At 40.7% G+C, this 14,440-nt stretch overlaps 1 protein-coding gene across 2 annotated transcripts in view; it reads left to right on the forward strand.

The window, feature by feature from the left end:
• Positions 1 to 14,440, forward strand: part of BLMH (bleomycin hydrolase) — a 45,411-nt gene that overhangs the window by 5,901 nt on the left and 25,070 nt on the right. For both annotated transcript variants that reach the window (XM_055256152.2, XM_055256153.2), the window contains 4 exons: positions 794 to 886; positions 12,632 to 12,787; positions 13,929 to 14,087; positions 14,200 to 14,267. In XM_055256152.2, the coding sequence (XP_055112127.1) occupies positions 794 to 886; positions 12,632 to 12,787; positions 13,929 to 14,087; positions 14,200 to 14,267 (476 nt within the window). The remainder of the gene's footprint in view (positions 1 to 793; positions 887 to 12,631; positions 12,788 to 13,928; positions 14,088 to 14,199; positions 14,268 to 14,440) is intronic.

Consider the following 14,440-nt stretch of genomic DNA (forward strand, 5'->3'; position numbering starts at 1 on the left):
ACCAGTTTTCCCGAGGAGAATTATAATTCCTACAGGGATGCTGCTTTGCTAGCCAGGCGTGGTTTTTGAGAACTGGGAGTTGCCAGAATCTGCTGTCCTAATCCATGAGGCTAAAATTGGATTTTTCATCTCTCTGGGAGAAGGATTACATTTTAAAATAAACTATAGGTGTGTCTCCCCAACATTAGTAGACTATTTTCCACCCTGGAAACGCTGGGGATTCTTCTCCAAAGGCTAAAAGATCATTAATAGTATGGCATTTGATTCCATTGGAAGTCAGAGCAACATCCTCTTTAGCACTGTGGTTAAATTTCAGACTTACCTTTATCTTGGTGAAAAAATGAAATGAAAAAATGGAAATTTTATTGGGGGCTGGCATAACCATGGTCATAGTCAGCTGGCAGAGAAGGAAAAATGGACAGCTATTGAAATTCTACGAGAGTAACATAGTGGCATAATTATCTTGTCTCCTGCTTTTTCTGAGTGATAGGCATTATGTGATCACATGTTTTCCCCATGCCCAGACACATAAAACATCTTTATGTGATGTTTGCAGAGAAGAAGCAGTTCCATCTAGTATTTTGGAGGAGTAATTTATGCCTTTTCTCCTTATGGAAAGCATTTTTAGCTATGTGTTTAAGTGGACAAGTTGAAGAAAAACACATTTGCCTTTATGAACTCTGTCATGGGTCTGGCCTGAGTTATACTTCAAAATAGAACTTGTGTTGGTCTGTGAGAGTCATTTACAATTGAATTTGGGTAACTTGGAGTGCTGAATAAGTTTCTGTCATAGATGAGAGAATTCTGTATACGACTGCGGAACCTGGTACACAGTGGAGCAACCAAAGGAGAAATCTTGGCCACACAGGACATCATGATGGAGGAGGTAATAACAAAATTTGGATTTTTTGTGACCCTTCTAAAGAACTCTCAGAATATTCCCATCTGTTAAATTAATGATTAGGAAGCTTTAGTCATGGCAACGAATGTTTAATTGAATTGAAAATTACTTATTTTACACTGAAAAAACTGAGCTTAAAACTTACTTTGCCTTTTAGTGTAGGACTTGGACTTAGATTTTCTAATTCCTAGTTTAGTGGTCTGTATAATCATTCTTTTATCATTTCATAAATATTAAATACCTTCTATGAGTTTGGCACTGAGGAAACAGATGAGAAAGATATAGTCACTGCTCTTAAAGAGCTCAGTCTCTTGGGAAAAAGAAAACCCATCTATAATGATAATAACTCCTATGCTAGATGTGTAAAAACTGATTTGTTGGTCGTAGAGGAGGGAGTGATTAGCTCAGTGAGCTGAAGTTTTCATAGGGAAGATAGCTCTTGAAAGAGTAGTCAGAATTTACCAGGTAGATCACAAGACCATTCTAGGCAAAAGGAATTGTATGAACAGCGCCATGAACAAAGATAGAACCTTCAGGGAATCGTGGCTGAAACATGTATGATGGGTAGCAGGTTAAGCTAGAAAGGCAGAGATGTCAGGGATGTTGGATAGATGCCAGAATATTTGGCTTCTTTCTGTAGAAATAAAGACAGGGAGCTATTGATGGTTATATTTGTTATAATAACGTATGTAAAAACATTTTGGAAAATGTAAAAAGCACTAAAGTATGAGGTGGTAATATTATTTATGATCAAGACAGTTAAGAAACTTTATTATTAATACTAATCATGTCCAGAATGAATATGCATAAAACTGAAATTGGTTTGAGGAAAGAATAAATGTTTCCCTTTGTCAGCCAGTGGGCCCTTTATTAGACTTCCTTTCAAGACTGTATGGAGTTAAAATGGCCTACTTTTTTTCACTGCGATGGAAAACACTAATGCTTCACTCGTGTTTTCCTTTAAATTTTAGAGATGCAGCATAGTGAAGTAGTGGAGTGTGTAATCTCTGAAGTCAGGCTATCTAAGTTCTAGTCTTCTCATTACTTAATAGCCATATATCCTGGGACAAGTTCCCTAAGCTCTAAAGGCTCAGTTCATGTTTAACATATCTAGCCTAGTGCTTGGCACAATAGCTGTTTCTTAAGTATTTGTTGAGTGGACGAATGCAGAAATTTCATTTACCAAATGCATTTAAATAATCTCATTTTTATCTCTTAAATTCTTATGGAAGAGAGGCATCTTAGTATAGTAGGAAAAAATAGGCTTTGGAGTCAGACATACATGGGTTTAAATTCTGACTCTTTTACTTAACAGTCTGTGATCCTAGGTAAGTTACTTAACCTGTCTGAGATTCAGTTCAGGATCTGAAATATTTTCCTTACTGGATTTTTGGGGAATCAAGGATTAAATGTAAGCATACAAGGCATAGTGCCTGGCACATAGCAGGAGTTCTGTAAATGTTACTTCTTCCCTTCTTGCTTGGAATGATCTGTCTTGCAGAGGCTAAATCTGCTACATAATTTGCCTTTATTTAGGGTTAGATTAAGATGGTGGGGGCCAGGCACGGTGGCTCATGCCTGCAGTCTCAGCACTTTGGGAGACCGAGGTGGGCAGATCATAAGGTCAGGAGATCAAGACCATCCTGACCAACATGGTGAAACTCCGTCTCTACTAAAATACAAATAATTAGCTGGTCGTGATGTTGTGCGCCTGTAGTCCCAGCTACTCGGGAGGCTGAGGCAGGGGAATCACTTGAACCCAGGAGGCAAAGCTTGCAATGAGCCGAGATTGTGCCACTGTACTCCAGCCTGGCGACAGAGTGAGACTCCGTCTCCAAAAAAAAAAAAAAAAAAAAAAAAAAAAAAATGGAGGTATAGTAGGAATGAAGGTTCTGCGAACAGTTGTGGAAAAGGGCCCAGATAATACTTGCTGTAGATAATAAGCATCCTTTTGGCTTTTGATGGTTGCTTTAATCTTTGAACTGATGATATGTCTTAGATTGATATCCTCATCATTGGTAGAGCATGGTAATTGGCTGGTAAGAGTTAGGGCAGATATGTTTCACATATTTTTTTCCTCCCCTACTCCTGCCTCAGAGAAATAGTAAGATCCAACTTTACCAAATCCTGAGTAGGAATGTTTTATAGGCTTATTTAGTTAATGATTCTACCTAAACTATTTACTACAGAATTCTGTGTGTAAGGGTTTTTCACCCTTAGAGACAGAGTCTCACTTTGTTGCCCAAGCTGGAGTGCAGAGGCGCAGTCATAGCTTACTATAACTTTCAACTCCTGGGCTCAAGTGCTGCTTCAGCCACCCAAGTAGCTGGGACTACAGGTGCATGCCACCATGCCCAGCTCATTTATTAAAAAAATTGTGTAGAGATTCAGTCTCACTATGTTTCCCAGGCCGATATCCACCACGTGGGCTCAAGCAATCCTCTCACCTCAGCCTCCCAAAGATTGCACGTATTATAAAGTGTGAGCCACCATGCCCGGCCCTGTGTATAAGGTTTTTAAATTTTTACAATCCCCCAAATGACTTCTTTTCATTGAACCTGACTCTTTGGTAATGAAGAACCTAGCTGCAGTTTTAAAGCCACAAATTAGTACCTATGATTTGTGTAACCTTGTAGGCAAGTCAAAATAATGGCTTAATCAACAGCCATGAAGCTCAGATAGCTTTGAATAAAATGTGTTTATGCTAAAGGCATTCTTACTGAGAAGTGAGGTGCAGGCTGCTTATTGAGATGACAGGCAAGGCAGATCTGTTTTGGAGATGTGTAGTTACCTCTATTGCAATGTTATCTCTGTGTCCATTTTTTGAGCCCGCAGATCCCCTTAAGATTATTAATGTATTCTCAGTTGGGCGCAGTGGCTCATGCCTATAATCCCAGCACTTTGGGAGGTCAAGGCAGGTGGATCACTTGAGGCCAGGAGTTCAAGACCAGCCTGGCCAACATGGCAAAACCCCGTCTCTACTAAAATACAAAAAAAAATCTGGGCATGGTGGTGCATGCCTGTAATGCCAGCTGCTTGGGCAGCTGAGACACAAGAATCACCGGAACCCCGCAGGTGGCAGAGACCAAGATTGTGCCACTACACTCCAGCTTGGGTGACAGAGCAAGGCTCTGTCTCAAAAAAAAAAAAAACCTGTTAAAAAGCAAAACATAGCCAGGCATGGTGGTAACACTTGTAGTGCCAGCTACTTGGGAGGCTAAGGCAGATCACTTGAGTCCAGAAGCCCAGGAGTTCAAGTGCTACCTGGACAACATAGTGAGACCTCATTTCTAAAATCAATCAGTCAATGAAAGACCAAAAACAGTATTTGTCAGTGCCACAAAAAGGGAAAAGAAGCCATTTATGATTGACTTAGGAAATTCTATAGCAGTGGCTCTCAGCTATTAAAAACAATATATAGGCCTAACTTGTCCCAGACCCACAAAGTTAGTTTCTCTAGAATAGAACCTAGTTATCTGTATTTTTAAAGACATCTTTGATTAAAAAATATATTTTTAACACCAAATATATAAAATGTTCAGATATGGTGGCATATGCTAGCAGGAGGCTGAGATGGAGGATCACTTGTGCCCAGGAGTTCCAGGCTGCAGTGAGCTATGATTGTCACCACTGCACTCCAGCTTGAGTGACAGAGCGAGACCCCATCTCAGAAACAAAAAATTTTTCAGGATATATTTTGGAAGTGAAGGTGTCAGGACTTGCTGATGAATTGGATGTAGAGGACAAGGAAAAGTATTGGGATAACGTCCTGGGATCTTGAAGGATGAACTTACAGATAGGAAAGAAGGCTTTTTGGCAATTAGGGCAGTGTGAGGGAACCAGTGTGTAGAAAAGGATAGCAGGTGTGAATGAGAGAAGTAATAATTGAAGAAGCAAGGTTTTGGAAGAGGGAAAGAATAGATGTGGTCTTAAGTAGTGCCATCAGACTTTAATGTGCACATGAATCACCTTGGGATCTTGTTAAAATGCAGATTGATCTAGTAGGTGTGGGGTGGGGCCAGATAGTCCGCATTTCTGTTTCTTTCTTTGATATAAACACCTCTAGAAGTAATCTCAAGATCATTATTTAACTATTAGTTATCATCTATATGAGTTCATTCTCTTTAACATCACAGAAGTGCACATACTTTTAAAGTGTACCTTTTTATGTCTTTCTGTGCCCAAAAACATATTTAATGCCTCCAGAAGGCATCTGCTTTTCTGCCTGCTTGGGTGTTTTACTTCAAAAAAAAAACAAAAAACAAAAAAACAGATCTTTGCCCTTCTTTCATTCCCTACCAGAAAGTAGTAGAGAGCTGACTTCCCTTCTCCTCTTCCTCTGTGAATAAACAGTCACTAAGGTAGGTTCCTTACTCCTTCTCTCCTATAACTAGCTCATTTACCCACGGCACTGAACTGTTTTCAATGTTGAGCTGTTTTCTGTGACTGCTTTAGTGTTCTCGTGACCTTTCTATTCTTTGATCAATAGGTCATTTTACCTTTGAGACTACTTTCTCCATCAGTAAAACTAAAAAAAGTTGGGGTAGGCTGTGCATGGTGGCTCATGTCTATAATCCCAGTGCCTTGGGAGGCCAAGGCAGGAGAATCACTTGAACACAGGAACTTGAGACCAGCCTGGCCAACACAGAGAGACCCCATCTCTACAAGAAAATGAAAAATTTAGCTGGATATGGTGGTGTGTGCCTGTAATTCTAGCTACATGGTAGGCTGAGGCAAGAGGATCACTTGAGCCCGGGAGTTCAAGGCTGCAGTGAGCTGTTATTGCACCACTGCACTCCAGCCTGGGTGACAGAGTGACACCCTGTCTCTTTTTTTTTTTTTTTTTTTTTTTGAGACGGAGTCTCGCTGTGTCGCCCAGGCTGGAGTACAGTGGTGCAGTCTCAGCTCACTACAGGCTCCACCTCCCGGGTTCGTGCCATTCTCCTGCCTCAGCCTCCCTAGTAGCTGGGACTACAGGCGCCTGCCACCGTGCCCGACTAATTTTGGTATTTTTAGTAGAGACGGGGTTTCACCGTGTTAGGATGGTCTCGATCTCCTGACCTTGTGATCCACCCGCCTTGGCCTCCCAAAGTGCTGGGATTACAAGCGTGAGCCACCGTGCCTGGCCCACCCTGTCTCTTAAAAAAATAAAAAGAAGTTGGGGTAAATGATTGTAGGGCTTTGCATTTTTATACAATAGAAGTAACTAATATTTTTACAGTGCTTTAGACTTTACCGTACTACTTTCTCAAAAACCCAGTATTGCAAATACAAATGAGGACTAAGATTCTGTCTCTTCTGCAGTGGTTTCAAGCACTGAAATCTTCTAGCCTTAACAGTGGAAAGGTAAAATTAGACATAGATAATAAGAACTTAGAATACTAGCATGAGAGTTTGCCCCAATTCAACAGGCAATGAGAAGTCAGGAAGATTTTTGAGCGGAAGAATTGTATGAAGTTTTGCTCTCTTTCAAGTAGTTTGGTTGTTATCTTCGAACTACCTTACTGTTCTAACCTCTCCTTCATTCTGTGTCTGCCTGTAGCTGCCTTAAAAACTGTTTAAGGTTCTCACGCTTCTAAGATTTATGACTGACTCTCAACTGCTGCATCTTCCCTTCTTCCTCTCACTTGATGTCTGTCATGGGCGTGGGAATTAACTAAGGCCCATACCATTTCTCATTAAATTGGGATCTACACATTCTTTCCCCTTATTTCATGTCTCATTCTTTTACCTTTCTCTCCTGATTCCGTTTCTTTTACCATGTTACACTTCAGCAAGTCATTTAAAATAAACAGATCTTTCCACTAGGGAGATTTTTTTTTTATTTTTTTGAGATAGTATCTTGCTCTGTTGCCCAGGCTGGAGTGCAGTGTTAGGACGATCACAGCTCACTGCAGCCTCAACCTCCCAGGCTCAAGTTATCCTCCCACCTCAGCCTCCTAACATGCTGGGATTACAGGTGTGAGCCACTGCATCTGGCCTGAAAATATTTTTAGAGATCAGTTACAATGGAGGTCCTTTATAAAATGAGACTTGAGAGGTAGAACCCTTCTTTATAATTCACCTTCTTATGAAAATTTTTTTTTTTTTTTTTTTTTTTTTTTTTGAGACGGAGTCTCGCTCTGTCACCCAGGCTGGAGTGCAGTGGCGCGATCTCGGCTCACTGCAAGCTCCACCTCCCGAGTTCACGCCATTCTCCTGCCTCAGCCTCTCCGAGTAGCTGGGACTACAGGCGCCCGCCACCATGCCCGGCTAATTTTTTTGTATTTTTAGTAGAGACGGGGTTTCACCGTGGTCTCGATCTCCTGACCTCGTGATCCGCCCGCCTCGGCCTCCCAACGTGCTGGGATTACAAGCGTGAGCCACCGCGCCCGGCCATGAAATATTTTTAAACTGGAAATAGGGCTTGGACCTTTCTGGCACCAGCTGCAGTTTTTCTAGTTATAGGTTGCTAGAAAGGGACTATATATAATCCACATTGTTGTAAGTTAGTTTAAGTTCCCTATTTAATTAGCTAATGATATAAAATCTTAATCAGAAGACAAATGGCCCCAAGAGGCAAGTACAGATGCACTCAGTGTAGCTTCCCTTGACATACACCTGCCCCCAGGGTACAAGCAAAGGGTCTCCATTGATCAAAAAATTTAGCTCAATTTTGGGCAGGCTGCCCTTTATACTCTGGGACTCATATCACAATTTTAGGGGACCTTTCTCAGTAATCTATATTGAAGGGAATAATTAGAAACATTGGCTGCTTCTGTTCTTTTTAAACCAGATTCAGAATTAGTAGGATCACATCATTATTCATTTGAGGAGTTGAGGAAAAGCAGAATCAGTTGCCAGGTGTCATTGAGCCATGTATATCTTTGCCTTCAGCTTTCCAGCATTTTGGAAAGCTCATATTCCAAGTCTACCGCCTTTATCAGATTGGTTCTAAATTTGGTTTGAAATGACAGAAGTGCTCGGGGCTGGATGTGGGGCTGGATGTGGTGGCTCACGCCTATAATCCCAGCACTCTGGGAGGCAGGCAGATCACTTGAGGCCAGGAGTTCAAGACCAGCCTGGCCAACATGGCGAAACCCTGTCTCTACTGAAAATACAAAAAATTAGCCAGGCATGGTGGTGCATGCCTGTAATCACTGCTACTTGGGAGGCTGAGGCATGAGAAATGCTTGAACCTGGGAGGCAGAGGTTGCAGTGAGCCAAGATCGTGCCACCACATTCCAGCCTGGGTGCAGAGTGAGGCTGTGTCCCCCGCTCCCTCCCCCCCCCCAAAAAAAGTCGTGTTCGGTAAATATTTCTTAACATATGTATCTGACACTATTCTAGGCATTGGAGATTGAACAGTGAACAACACGGAAAAGAATACGTGCCTTTGTGTAGTTGATGTTCTAGTAGGGAAAGACAAAGTGTATAAGAAGTATAATATGCCAGAAGTGCAATGGAGAAAAGTAAAGGAGAAAAGATGTGAAGTACTGGGATGGGAAGTCACCAATACATTTCCCTAAATGGGCTAATTGTTGGTTTTAATATTAATTTAATGTGTAATTATATTTTGAGGGATATGGTTGTACTCTTACTTTACTCAATTCTGTATAATCTCTTGTGTTCACTGTTCAGTATCTTTTTCTCCTGGATGCCAAGTAGATCTTGTGAGAAGCAGGTGACACTCCAGTGTTGCCCACCAGAGAGCAGAGTTGGATATCTAAAGCTCACTGCCCAGGGAATGTTACTTCAGAACTGCAGAGTCTCTTATCAAGAAAATATAGTGTCAGAGACCATGGAAATTATTCTTTGGAGTATTTTTTTTTTTTTTTTAATGAGAGCTTATTTAATTAACTATTGTTATTTGGCTCAGAGTCAGATATTCCTTCCAAAGTGTTACAGACTGACTTAAATATTAATGACTTTGGATAATTTATAGTCATGGTAAACAAATAGTATAAAACAATGCAACATGTCTCAAGTTACAAAGTTTTACTAGAATCTAAAAGAAAGAAATATCACCCTTATCCGTATTTATGCCTTAATTATAACTTTATTAAAATTCAGATTTATAAAATATATGTGAAGGGCATAAGTATTGTTTTATAAAAGGACTCACTATAGAATTTAGATAGCAGAAATGCATATTCTAATGTATTTGGGAGAAGGAGGAATTTAACACTTTTTACTTTAAATAGGGAGTCAAGTACATAATAAGGTATTTTGCAAATTATAGTGTAAAACATTTGTATTTATCTTTAAAATATGTTTAAAAGTAACCAGAAATTCACTTAGTTATCTTCATCTTAGTTGGGTCTGGCATTGCCTCTCCTTTTTTGGCCAGGGCCTGGCTGAGCTCAGTTTACCACCCTTGGATAACTGAGAATTGATGGAAATGGTTCCACTACTACATGTAGATACACATGTAACAGTAGTTACTAGTTGAAAATACACGTCATTTAGGCCTTTGAAGCCTTTCTAATGTAAGTATGTTCTGACTGTGCACCTTCATTGTCATTGACTTGACCACAGTTACCAGTGGCAACGCCTTCATAATGACAGATGCCTGAAGTTGTCATCTGTAGCCTTGGCACTGAGTAAACGCAAAATGACTGTGAATCCCAAACAGAGCTCATTAATCCTTGGCTAGAGTAACTCAGTTACAGTTGCTTATGTGGTACTCTGCCTTCTTTCTGTGGTAGAAACCAACATGAGAAGGATACAATGTTAAAAGAGAGATGGTTTAATGACCAGATGTTCAGGCTCATAACACACACAGTAAATCTTAATAAAGGAAGGTTCTCTCTTGGAAAAGAGAACAAAACAAAATGACAGGCAAGCATAACTTCTTCTCTAAGTTAACTTGCTTCTGTTAAGATAGAATCACAGCAGTGAACAAATTGCTCATATACACAGCAATGTGTGTGAATCTCACAGACATTATGTCAGCCAAAGGAAGCCAGACACAAAAGATAATATGTTCTATGAATACTTCTATACAAAGTTAAAGGACAGGGAAAACTAATCAATGGTTATAAAGTAAAAATAGTGGTTATCTGGTGGAAGTTGTGGGTTACTTAACAGCAAAGGAGCCAGAGAACCTCCAGAGCCTGGAAATGTTATGTATATTGATGTGAATGATGGTTACATGGGTATATATGTATGTTTTTAAAAAACGAATTGTTAGTGTGTTTTACACACTTAACATATGTTTTGTCTAAGTTAAAAAGAAAAAGGAATTAGGTCATGGAGTTGGGATTTGTTGTGGGAGGTAATAGGGAAACATTGGATCTTCAACAGGGATGTGAGTTGAGAAAAGTAGTGCTTTTCAAATTCTCCTGTGGTGATATGGAGAATGGAACAATGTTCAGATCAACTGGTATATCTGTGTCATGTCGCCAGCACTGCTAGATGCTATAAAGGACACAAAATATCCATGATCTAGTTCTTATCTTTAAGAAGTGTATAATCTTTTATGGGAAACAAGTTATATGAAACCTAGAAAGTTACAGTAAATGGTAAATAGAAGGAGTTTTGGAAACAGCATATTAAAGTCAGCCCTAAGTTCAAATCCTAATTCTGCCGTTTACTGGCTCTATGACTTCAGGAAAGTGATTTGTTTCCCTGAACCTTGATTTCCTTATCTGTAAAAGGGGGATAATATCCACCATCTTTGTTGAGAGGCTTAAGAAATATGGTAGTGAAAGATAGTACAGCAAAGTAGACAGTCAGTACATCTTCCCTTTTTAAATCCTGTAGCCAAGGAGCAATACTTCGTTGTTGTTGTTGTTGTTGTTGACAGCATGTGACCTCAGTTTAGATTATGGTTTTCCACTTGCTGGCTGTGTGACCTTAAGTAAATTACTTGGTTTCTTTGTGTCTCAATCTCTGATTTAAAAAAAAAAAAGAAGAAGAAAAAAAAAGGTGAAGGGAAAGTGGAGGGAAATATACCTTGAGAGGGTATTATGAGAATTGTGTGGACCTAGCAAATACATAGTATCTAGCACAATATAGGCACACTTGGTAAATATAAAATCTGTTTCTGTTGAATGTGATGGCAGATACAAATGTGTAGTATAAATAATGCAGGTAATAGATGATTGGATCAGGGTGCTGACTGTGGGTGCAAAAGAGACAGGCAGATCATAGTGTTATGTTTTTAAAAAGACAAGGACATTTGATATAGAAGATGAAATACTTTCTTTATTCTGTCCTTGTGCAGGGTGTATCTGTTTTTCTATTTTTGCATTGCTTTCTTTTTTTTTTTTTTTCTTTGAGATGGAGTCTTGCCCTGTCCCCCAGGCTAGAGTGCAATGGCATGATCTTGGCTCGCTGCAACCTCTGCCTCCCGGGTTCAAGGGATTCTCCTGCCTCAGCCTCCCAAGTAGCTGGGATTATAGGCTCACACCACCATGCCCAGCTAGTTTTTTTTTTTTTTTCGTATCTTTAGTAAAGACAGGGTTTCACCATGTTGGCCAGGCTGGTCTCGAACTCCTGACCTCATGATCCACCTGCCTCAGCCTCCCAAAGTGCTGGGATTACAGGTGTGAGCCACTGCGCCCGGCCTTATTTTTGCATTTCTATAAAATGAAAATAATATAAAATATATCCTTGGATTGTAATGATGTTAACTTGAAGGTGTTGTGATATTGTTAGAAAATATGTTGTCTCACAACCCAAAAAATTATACCTTATTACTAAAAGTCACTCCACTTCTTCTTATTTTTGAGACAGAGTCCTCACTCTGTCACTCAGGCTGGAGTGCAGTGGTGTGATCTCAACTCACTGCAACCTCTGCGTCCTGGGCTCAAGTGGTCACCCCACCTCAGCCTCCTGAGTAGCTGTGACCACAGGCGCAGGCCACCACGCCTGTCTAATTTTTGTACTTTTTTTTTTTTTTTTTAAACCATAACTCAGCCCTCAGGAGATCCTGAGAACATGTGCCCCTAATTTTTGTATTTTTTGAGATAGGGTCTTGCTCTGTCACCCAGGCTGGAGTGTAGTGGCACAATCATGGCTCACTGAAGCCTCTGCCTCCTGGGCTCAAGCGATCCTCCCTCCTCACCCTCCTGAGCACCTGGGACTACAGGCGTGAGCCACCATGTCCAGCTAATTTTTTTCTTTTTTAAGATGGGGTTTCACTATGTTATCCAGGCTGGTCTTGAACTCCTGGGTTCAAGCGATCCTGCAACCTCAGCCTCCCAAAGTGCTGGGATTACAGGCATGAACCACTGCACCTGGCCCTCTTCTAATAATACTTTTAACAGGCATTGTCATCCAACTCCAGCTGAAAAATTAGTTACTTTCCTATGACTAGAGACCCCTGTGGTAATAAGGAAAACATCAATGTATAAAGGGAAGGAAATCCATTTATAAAATTTGTCATTTTTTTGTTACTTGAAAAATAATCAGCAGTGCCGCAACTCAGATCTTGCTGGGTATCAGTGGCAGACAGATTCTTGGCTAAGGAAGTTTAAATTTTCAGGACAAGTACTAAGCACTAAATGTTAACATTTCAGAATTGCATTGTTCACAGTGTTTATCTGAGAACTCATAAGTTGACTGATACCAAATCTCAGACATCAGCTTTCCAGTTTTTGACGCAGTATTAGATTTCTTGTGAAATTTTTAGCTTGAATTTAGCCACTAACTTCTTGTGTTTCCTAAGCTTAAGGAAAATGAAGAGGTGAAAAAAATAACATTTCCCCCTAACCATTGCTCGCCTTTCCTCCTCCTCTCTTCCAGATATTCCGAGTGGTGTGCATCTGTTTGGGTAATCCACCAGAGACATTCACCTGGGAGTATCGAGACAAAGATAAAAATTATCAGAAGATTGGCCCCATAACACCCTTGGAGTTTTACAGGGAACACGTCAAGCCACTCTTCAATATGGAAGATAAGGTTGGTGAATGGCACTAATAGTCACTGGCTGTTTACTTTCAAATGGCTGTTAACCACAGGGAATTGTATAAGATTCTTGGTTAGCATATATGAGTATCAAATTAGACAGCAAACAAACATTTTCCCCCACTTCCTCTGGAGTATTTTATGCAGCTAATGAAGTTGGTGGTGTCAGGATTTATCAGCCTTTCCCCAATGTTCCTCTTCAGAGACTTTTTAAACTGTAAGCCAGCAGTCATTTTAATTCCCACATACGCCCCTGTATAGGACCAGAATCATTCTCAAGTGCAAAGACAGTGAAAGTGTATTGGGTTTTTCTTATCATGGATTCAGAGCATGTTTGCACTGAGGTCCCCTCAGGGAACTCTCTTGTTGAAAGGAGTAATCTTAGTTTTTCCTCTTCCCTTTAGGTCTTCCTCATCTGCCTAGTAGGATGATCAGAGCCTCTTCCTTTTATTGGCTTCTTGATCCTCTTCCAAGCAGATGCCTGTCTTGTAACTTGAGAACAGGGGCCTTGTGATTAGCTCTCCAATTTTTCTTACTCAGTGCATGTTATTTTTCAGAATGAGTTTTGAGGGCCGGGTGCGGTGGCTCATGCCTGTAATCCCAGCACACTGGGAGGCTGTGGTGAGTGGATCACCTGAGTTCGGGAGTTCGAGACCAGCCTGGCCAACATGGTGAAACTCCGTCTCTACTAAAAATACAAAAATTAGCCAGGCGTGGTGGTGCACATCTGTAATCTCAGCTACCTGGGAGGCTGAAGCAGGAGAATCACTTGAACCTGGGAGGCGGAGGTTGCAGTGACCCGAGATGGTGCCATTGCACTCCAGCCTGGGCGACAGAGCGAGACTCTGTCTCAAAAAAAAAAAAAAAAAAATTGCTTTTGGAGCAGTTCTTGCTAGTAGGAAAAACAGGTAGATGCACCTCCTAATTGTGTCTTACATGAATTAGAATAAGCAAGGACCTCTCTCACATGTATTTTGCCACCTTTTGTTTCTTTGTTACTTAACAATGTGGCTGTAGTACTTAGCTTGTAGGCAGAGATGATGAGCTTGATGGAAACATGAACCTAGAGGAGAGCTGTGTGTTGCTTGACATACCTGGTTTTGTGCCCTAATCAATATGTTCTTGATCTCAATAGATTTGTTTAGTGAATGACCCTAGGCCCCAGCACAAGTACAACAAACTTTACACAGTGGAATACTTAAGCAATATGGTTGGAGGGAGAAAAACTCTATACAACAACCAGCCCATTGACTTCCTGAAAAAGATGGTTGCTGCCTCCATCAAAGATGGAGAGGTTGGTATCGTTTTTGTGTTTTGCGCATTGGGGTTAAAACATCTTTTACTTCTTTGGTATAATAGGAAGATGGGGTTTATGTTGACTTTCTTCCTCTTTCTTCTGTTTCTAGGCTGTGTGGTTTGGCTGTGATGTTGGAAAACACTTCAATGGCAAGCTGGGCCTCAGTGACATGAATCTGTGAGTGCAGGAAATGTAAAATAGAAAGTCATTTGTGGGTTGTTGCTGTTGGAGTGTGCTCTTGGTACAAAATGACTCTGCCGAGGTTCATCCAAAGATGAAGGTTGGCCTAAGGGCGCGTCTCTTTCTTTGCATCCTGTAGAGTTTGAGGACTCATAGCAGTAACTCCACAT

Source organism: Symphalangus syndactylus, chromosome 20 (assembly GCF_028878055.3).
Source record: "Symphalangus syndactylus isolate Jambi chromosome 20, NHGRI_mSymSyn1-v2.1_pri, whole genome shotgun sequence".
Lineage (NCBI taxonomy): Eukaryota > Metazoa > Chordata > Mammalia > Primates > Hylobatidae > Symphalangus > Symphalangus syndactylus.